Source organism: Glandiceps talaboti, chromosome 13 (assembly GCF_964340395.1).
Source record: "Glandiceps talaboti chromosome 13, keGlaTala1.1, whole genome shotgun sequence".
NCBI lineage: Eukaryota > Metazoa > Hemichordata > Enteropneusta > Spengelidae > Glandiceps > Glandiceps talaboti.
Genome location: NC_135561.1, coordinates 14,308,685 through 14,318,113, shown reverse-complemented (window position 1 = coordinate 14,318,113; position 9,429 = coordinate 14,308,685). Strand labels below are relative to the sequence as shown.

The window sequence follows — 9,429 nt, the reverse complement described above, 5'->3', positions numbered from 1 at the left end:
AGTTAAACGTCATCAAACGTTTACAGTTCATCAGGGATAGAGTTCCGCGAAGTTTGCGTCCAGAGCTGACAAGATGTCTGGATCTGTCATTGATTTTGTTGAATGATAGTGGTCCTACAAGACTTTCTGAGCATGCTCAGACGCAAAGGACTATGGGATTATCTGAGGTTATCGTATTACCTAATCTGGAGCTACCGATAAAATAAACCTCCCACAATGGTCAGGGTGAATATGAATTGATCATTTGTGGTTACAAACAATTTAACAATATTGTTCATAATACTAATTGGTTAGCATTTATTATCACATTTCCCATGATGCAACATTCAACATGGCGGGTTTGCAAGTTCAATGTTACCGGTTAATTACTTCTTAATAAATCTTGTTGACTTTACAGGCGATGAAATATATATATTCTTTATGTTTGTGATCACATCGGAGTGTCATGGGTGTACGATTCATTGTATGCACCATTCAGACTGGACAAACCAATAGGATCAATGGTTGGATTCACATGACTCTCTTGGGCACCCTTAAGATTCTCATCATTTCTAACCTTGTTAGGATCACCTCTTTTTTTCCACAGAATATATGCAACTATGTAGGAAATGAAAGCACCTAACTTCATGAAAACTGTTAAAATAATGAGGTTGAGGCGGAAGGATTGGGTGTCGTAGACCAAACATTCACCAACATCAGCGCCTTCACAAAAGGTTCTCCATAAACTGCACGACATATCAATCACTGCACCATAGATCAACGGTAGTGGAATAAAACCTTTGAAAAGATAAAATATACAAAGTTAATAGAAAACAGTAATTACTAAGATGTAGATGTAAAATGCTGCTCGCCCCATTCCATTTCCACGCTCTATTTAATTCTTTTCTGCCAAGAACCCTCCCCATACATACACACATATGATTTTTAATATTTGTAATATTTCATAATTTTACGTTATATATATTTTATCATCATAATACAGTGAAACCCATACACCCCAGTATAAAAGGCTACATAAAACGTAACGCCTGGTTATGAGGCCAAGAGTAAATGTTCTATTACCCTGAAGGTTGTTATGTAGCAACTATTAATCCCTGAGGCTGAAATTCTGAGACAAAAAAATAACTCAGTCGTGGGAAATAGTTGCGACATAATAACACGTGGAGTGATAATATGATGCCTGAATTATATCCTCATGCACTTGTTCTTGCCACATTCGAATTCGTGATTATGAATAGTGCCCTTGGGAAAATAGGAAACGAGTAGTACCACTTTATATGCAAATTTAGGTCACTATGGGTCACATGTCAGTATAACTTATGTAAATAATATTCACTGCCCCAAGACCATAGATTTGTAGGAGAGGGGCTGCTTTTAACCAGTTTTCAATGACCAAGTATTTCCCATTTGTCTTTAACGTCTTCAATACAATATTAACTTACCTAAAGTACGATTTATTACAATTCTTAAACCGAGAGCGAAAGCCTTCTCTTCGGGTGGTCCTGACCTGAAAAAGGAGTAGAGCAAGGAGGAAATTTTGTTTAATATTACACAAGAACTTAAAACTATGCTATACAGAAACCATGTTGCACGCATCTACGTTCCCAATCGACTTTGCTTTCACGAGTTTTCATTATGTTATCCACAAACATTTTCCTCCATTCAGCCTATAAATACTAGCTCGTGACCTAAGGGTTTCGTCACTGGCAGTTTTCTGACTATAGTGACAAGGTCCCTTTTTTAATTGAACACGGACAAATGTTGGCTTGATTGTAGCAAAATTACGTGCAAAATAAAGGTGACAAAGAAAAAGGAGATGACACAATTACACACTGTCGTTCACTTACAGTTGTCAGTGAAAAGTTCCCTAAACAGGATTGCATTGTCTATATAAACTTTTAATCATGAACAAGATCAAGATTTTAAACAAGATTCAAAACTCCTAGGTAATTGCAAAGAGTCAATGTGATCGATAGAAAGTCAGAAAAAGAGAAACCTATAGTGACATTTCTCACCTCATAGTCAGAATGACGCATGGAGTCTCAGTAAGGCCATTGACGAAAGTGAAGAATGCCAAAGTGACCAAAAACGGATACAAGTAAGAACATGTTTCGCCTTCGTTGCACATTCCTTCGGTTGCCTGCTGACTAGGAATACAATTGCAGTCCGTGTAGGTCTAGGTATAGGGCGGGAGAAGAACAATAAAAATATACACGAGTATTAAAATTTCAACTAGAACATAACATGATAAGCTGAGCGATTTTGAAAATATTAGTCCTGCCCACTCTGTGATAGATGGCGCTGCTTACACTACTGTTATCAGCAGAAATTAATTTACATTCTGTAATATATGAGTTTTTGCTGGTTTGGTTGTATTTTGCTTACAGTGAGTGAAATAAACCATTTCATCATCGTGATCGGTTGTAATCGGTTACGCAGAGTCCATTGCGGGGTCTGACTTCTACCGCCCCCCTCTCAGGTGGCGGACGTTGTAGCCTGCAGTTGAGTCTGGGTAACTGGGACTATTTGCATGTCGGCGGAGAGAGTATATGGTGATCAAAGGTCAAATGTCAATGAGTAAAGACACAAAGGAAATATTTCTTCACTTACATTATTTGACAGTAGCTGAGTGCATCCTGCGTGACACGGTGATGCATAGGAATTGCCATCTGAACCACAGACAGGGTCAAAGAGATCAACAGAGCAAGAACAGTCCAGATTGCAAGGTTGGTCTTTGCTGATACTGTCCTTACTGTCAATGAAACAATCAATGTATACAAGGTGAAATATAATATAAGACTTTTGAGGTATGCAGTAAGCAAACTGCCCAAACTGATTGATAAAAATCAATTTACTACATGACAATCTAAACATCTAAACATGTTTACATTTTAGCTAGAATACAAATACCCTCTACCCTAGATACAAATACTGTGTACGGTATACCCTGGTATCTTTGACGTGACAGATGCAAGGAGCATTGGATATTATGGAATTTGCGACATCGTCATCAGCGATTTTGTACTACTAACCCCTTGTTGGATATCTCTAAAATGGTCGACGCATACAAATTTAAAGTTGGGGAAGTTACCATGGTGATGTTGTATCGCCTCCAAATGAAGCAGATTTGATAGCAGTAACCAATATAAATATACTAAAGACAGAAATACGCCCGATAGTACTTTACCTTTCAGGAAGAACATGTATGTATGATATATACTGTAAGTAAACACTTACCCAACACCACTTATGTCGAAATCAATGCAATGAAATGGATACAGCATAGCGGGAGACACAGTTCCAAGTGCAAGGCAAACTACCATAAATTTGGCAATTGCAACCGGCCCCAGCTTTAGTTTTCTCAAGATAATTCCCCCAACTAAAGATGACAGGCCACCTGCTATACTGTTGAAAAATCCTAAAAGAAATTAAATTAACGTGGATAATTTAATTTATTTTTTCACAGGGGACTGTCACAGGTTACGAATGATCTTTATTTCACTGTATAGCACATAGTTTACATACAGCCTGCAGTGATTGGCTAGACCGTGTCACATGACATGGACTAGTTTCACGTAGTTACCTAACTATGTATATATACAGTGGTCTTTTTTTCTATTTTCATTAGGGCATGAGCCCCATGCTGTTCTATTGCAATTTGCAGTCTGTTGAAAGAGGCATGTCGTTGTCTCATAAACCATTTAGCCAAAAGTATAACATCGGTTTTCAAGCATGGAAAAAAGGCTAAAACTTTTAATTTTGGAACATTACAGCTACAATTGGCGTTTCACTAATATAATATGACATTAATACACATCCTTGGGCAACTTCTATAGCAAAAAAAATGTAGAAGTACTAAAGTTGAAATGTCGACCAGTTAGAAAATAAAGAATTGCAGCCATTAAAATCATCAAGTCCATGTGTAATGTTTTCATTAGAAGCCAGTTTTTACTGCACTGTGATAGAATTAATACTCAGTGTGTCAGTGTGTCAAAAACGTAATATAATATGATTGAAACACCAAACCTACATCATTTTAGCTACAATATTATACAGCTGAGGATGAACAAATTAAACATCAAAAACTAGATTTGTACACATTATACTGGAGCATGGGAAAGCTGAAAAAAATAATTCGTGGCTCGGCCCTAAATTGCAACATCCTGTTTTTGGATTGTTTATTATTAATGTTAACTGTCCAACTCTTAGGTTCGGAAAGCTTTTCTGGCCATCTCATAACTTGTCGAACTTGTCAAGTTTCTAAATTGTATCGGTCTATGTGACATTTAAGTTTCAATAGTTAAGATATGCGATATCAAAGATGGATTCAAAGTTGCACAAAAAAACCTAAATGCATTAATGATGAAATGTCAGCATTTGCTGGGAATCCCCTTTAGACCTCCCTATAAAACAATAGGTTTTATACACTGGTTAGAGTAAATTTAACTGTTGTGGTAGACTCATGGGTACTAACATTTTAACCAAATACACACAACATACTTTTGATAACATGCATGGAGGAGATAGAGGGAATGTCTGGGTTTTTTTCCATTTGGTACCGAAAGGGGTGTCAGACTGTTTTCAAAACTGTTACAGTTGAAGGGGGAAGATGTTTTTGTAGTGAATAGAGTAAGGATTTAAAAAGCTCACCCATGCATGGCCGTATTAACTGACGACTCCCTAAAAGGGCTGCTAAACTAGTATACATGTACATGTACATAGAACATATCCTACAGGGAGACAGAAAATCTAAGTAAGCAATCCAAAAATAGGCAAGGTACACACCCTAGATCTCTTCGCATTTGGTATACCATACCTGTAAAAATATTTGCCGAACTGTACTTCCAAGTATTTAGGAACGAATGGATTCAGTCCAGCAACAGAGCCTATTTCGAAGCCATAACCTACCATCAATGCCATGTAGTGTGGATTGGTAAAGAATCTCCAAAATAGCTTCAGTATTCCTGAAAATGAACTCAGCCAGCTTTAGTAAAAAAGTGAAAGTTTTACTGAATTCATGATATGACATGACACCCCACCCTCCGTAATGCTAGAAAGGGGTCACCCTGATATACAACTTTTCTCTGATTTTTTCCATCAATACAGTCATGAATTGCATATTGAAATAGTTCTTTATGCGAACGTTTGTGTTCTGACGTCATCAATGGTCAACATGTAATAATGAGCTCACCTTTGACCCTAGACAGTAGCCTGGTCCCGACATTCACACTGTCTCCTTGAATTGACGGCTTTTCATTTTCCTTCTCTTTCCTTTCCTTTCCATGCTCATAAGATCTGTCAGGTTCGTACGTTGACAATCTCCGCCGGATGAAGAAGAAACCAGTTGACACTAAAACACAAACCGCTGCTCCACAGACCTTTCCCAACCACCAAGCTCCAATCCATTGTTTGTCCGAAGAGTTCAACTCAACGGACGATACATCCACAGTGTTGAAATCAACGTAGAGAAGCAGGCATGCAGCTCCCAGGAAACTCGCAGAGATTGATCCACCTCCCCACATCGTGCTCATTATGCCTACACATGGGGAAATGTAATGAAAGTATTCGAGAAACATTGAATGTTTGCTGACCATATTTAACCAACTTGCAAACCATCTTCTGCTTATCTGTCATTGGAGACACAGTTCCACTCTTTCGTGAAAGGGTTGCCAGAGAACATGGGGGGGGGGGCGTCATGAATTTTATTTTGCCCCAAGCAAATGGAAAGGTGGGAGGGGCTCCCAAAAATGTCATGCTTTATGTGGGGTTGAGGATGAATAAGTGTCTAATAGCTAATGTTGGTCGCACTTAAAATTTTAATATGACACACAATGAGGAGTGACCCTTCCACACAAAATGAATACCAACTTCTCAATAAATTTTATGTTCACTTTGGTGCATTGTATTATGTCTAAATAGCAATGGAAAGGATGAAATATTGTTGGGGGTTTAATGAATTTGTTTGACAGGTGGATTGACAAGTGTTGCAAGTGTTTGTTTTCATAAATTGGCAAGACTGTCACATGTCACATTTGATAAGAACCGGTCGTTGTTTTCTGCATGACATAAACTTTGAAAATTGATTACGAATTGTAAAAGAGACACCAATGCGTTGTTGCAGAACTGTGCATTGGGAACAATGATTTATGATGGAATTTTCAGAGACTTTGATTGGTAGGACTTCATTCTGCCAAAGATCTTTGAGGTCGTCTCCAAGATTATAATTCTGCCTTGAACACTATTCATGCTGATCGCTTTTGAATGTTTATCCACTTGCCAAGTCATTTATGTTGTTATCTTTGCAAAATATACAATCATTTGGCTGTTGCTGAGGATATGGTTTTGTTGCTAGATATATTATGTGTATCCATATTTTAATGTTTTATCCACTAGCCTATCCAATCTTTGTTGTTTTCTTTGGAATATATACCATCTTATGGTTGTTGCTATGCGTGTGGTATTGTTGCTAGGTATATATTATACTTTCAGTTTGGAATGCAACTAGCTTACCCATCCCTGTTGTAATTATTACAATACACACCATCACTATGGAAGTGCTCTTATTGCGAGTCATATTTCCATTTTTAAAAACATGTTTATTCACTTGCCTACTCATAAATATCGTTATAACAAAATATACTGGTATAAGCTATTGCTAAGGGCATAGTCAAGGTTGACATGGGACAGTTGTTTCATTCATGCATCCTAAAGGAATATAATTATGAATTTATAAAACGGAACCATTGAGTGGTCATGTTTTAGATAAAGTGTTGTACTTACCGAGATATAGGGATGACGACTCGGGTTTAGAATGGTCATCCACGAAGGATGACCCAAGGGAATAGAGTGCGCTGTAACCTGTACCGGTTATGAAAACACCAGCAGCTAATAACATATATGCCACCTCACTGTCTTTTGAAGCCCCACTCTCATCATTGTTACATTCAGGGTTTAGCGTGGAATTCTGAGTACACACCTTCGTTTCGTTGGTACCATTCGTTACGTCATTACTACCACTGTAGGTGTATTGTCCAAGAATGAAATGCGGAATTGTTGCGATGACATTGCCTAAGGCAACAGTTATAAGTCCACAGCCAACCCAGCGAGGACGACTACTGCTTGGACGACCGCCAAGATAAGAAACAGGCATGATAGTTAGGAGAACACCTGCCTGTGCGATACTGACAAGCGAACTGAGTTGTGAGCTGTTCAAGTTATAACGTCTTTCAATGGTTGTTAATACGCTGTTAGAATAGGCCTGCATCATGGAATACATCAAGATGGTTAAGCAAAACAATAAGACGAAACAGCGAACATCCCCAAAGCATAACATCGCCATTTTGAAGCTTTATTTATTACTCCGTTACCTATCAATGATTTTCTCTTGAAAGAAAGTCCGGTCTTTTTTCTCCTAGCAAAAAGTGAAGAAAAACAAATTATCACTTTGCAAATTACCGAAGCTTTCATAGACATATACTTTAATTACAGAGGTGACATTAACTGGTGTTATACTTCAATGTATACTGTACAGCTGATGAGTAAAGTGGCTCTCAATTCATTGTAAAGCTATCCATTTAAATAATGTATCTATCCAATACAACCGATCAATCACACACACACACACACACACACACACACACACACACACACACACACACACACACACATACACACACACACACACACACAGCAATACAGAGAATGTTTGAAGCCCGTCCTGACTGTCGCCCTGTTTTCTAGGTTCTGAAAAGGTGCACAGTGCAGAAAATGTTTCCTGGTCCACTTTCACCATTGACGATGTAGGGGAGATTATGGTTTCACAGAGACATAATCGTTATGCATCTTGAAATTACCTTTACCTTTGGAATATATCGAATGTAGAAAGGGACGATGTAAAAATCAGTTGACTAGAAACAAATCGTCGTCTGTTTTGACAAACATCCTAAAATGTTGCTACGTATTGTCACCTGGTTCCACAAGAAACATTCATTTTATCAATTATCATCACAAAACCTGAAATAAAAGGTCGTCTGGTTCGACAAAACTCTTACTAACAATGCTACATGCTACCAGCATCTTCTAGCTCAAAAACATTCTTACCAACACTGCTACATTTTATCGTCTGGCGTACAAATTCTTTAAACATTGCTACATTTTTATCACCTGGCCTACAAAATCTTACTATTAAACACTACCACATCTTGTCGCCTGACCTACAAAATCTTACTAACATTGCCACATCTTGTCGCCTGACCTACACAATCTAACTAACACTGCTACATTTTTTTCGCCTGGTCTACAAAATGTTATTAACATTGCTACATTTTATTGCCTGGCCCACAGAATCTTACTAACACTGCCACATCTTGTCGCCTGGCCTACAAAATCTTACTAACATTGCTGCATTTTATCGTCTTGCTCGACAAATATCTCTGCTGGTAGGTTGTTTGTACAGTTTTTCGTAAAAATGTCGCAGTACAACAAAAGAGATTTTGAAATACTGTTTTAATCGTATACCAGTGACATGCCTGAACAAGTATATACTATGATGTCACAGTGTATTACGTGTCTACGATGTGCTAAGATAATTCTAGTTCACGCCAATAAAATGTAGTAATTTGGGTAAGATTTTGTCACTCCATATGATGAATAGAGAAAGTGCTAGTACAACCCAACCAAACTTGAATCAAAACGTCGTCCGCCACAACAGTACCAGATGATTAGACTACTTGTAGCAATATATCTTAATACGATTTTTGTCAAGTCAGTCAATAAAATGTAGCACCGTTTGCTAGAATATTTACCAGACGTGTTCTTTCCATTCTTCTGGTTGTACAATATACTCACCTCCCGTTTGACACCGATAACCACCAGGCAGAAGATTTGCGTACAGTCGGCAGCTTTAAACAGACAGAAATATGAGCATATACACGTTCAACACTTCAGTGTTGAAAGGGTGTGAGTCTGTGTGAATTCTGCAAATAATGTTTCAGGTTATATGCCATTTCTTAGTACACATCGACTACTAACACATAAATTAAATCTAAATCTGTCGATTCTGTCCATACAGATCCCCAGGGTACGCGATTTTACCAGGCAGATAAACATTGCAGTTGAAAGTTATGTCATTCAAAATGTTGCTGTAGTAAATCACACTTTTGTTTCTGAATAAATAATTCAAAACATCAATTTTTCAAGTAGTTGTAGTTGTCTTTCATTCAGTTGTCAAGCCAACGCTGAGACGTGCAAAGTAACCTCCTATGTTATTCCATGTAGACGCTCAATACGTTTAGATACATTACCGTATGTACTGTATATTTGAAGTGTCCAGCGACGAAAATGTGCCATGTATGATGATTTAGACACTGAAAGATAACAATGGCAGTTTACTATGTGAAAAAAGAAGTGTACATGTATAATCATAGCTAT

The 9,429-nt window shown here is 37.8% G+C and overlaps 1 protein-coding gene across 1 annotated transcript; it reads right to left on the bottom strand.

Moving 5' to 3' along the window:
* Positions 1-430: 430 nt before the first annotated feature.
* On the bottom strand, positions 431-7,339 carry LOC144444296 (solute carrier organic anion transporter family member 3A1-like). Its single transcript, XM_078133710.1, has 7 exons — positions 6,781-7,339; positions 5,192-5,536; positions 3,238-3,418; positions 2,611-2,752; positions 2,016-2,176; positions 1,443-1,507; positions 431-777 (listed from the first exon to the last, which is right to left on the bottom strand). Exons 1-7 carry the CDS (start codon positions 7,337-7,339, stop codon positions 431-433), a joined length of 1,800 nt encoding a protein of 599 aa, XP_077989836.1.
* Between the last annotated feature and the right edge of the window lie 2,090 nt (positions 7,340-9,429).

Coding starts and splice junctions, on each gene's coding strand:
- LOC144444296 (XM_078133710.1), bottom strand. CDS start 7,339: ATGGCGATGTTATGCTTTGGGGATGTTCGCTGTTTCGTCTTATTGTTT. Junction 2,177..2,610: donor CTCAGCTACTGTCAAATAAT/GTAAGTGAAGAA, acceptor CCCTATACCTAG/ACCTACACGGACTGCAATTG. Junction 1,508..2,015: donor TGCGTCATTCTGACTATGAG/GTGAGAAATGTC, acceptor CTCCTTTTTCAG/GTCAGGACCACCCGAAGAGA.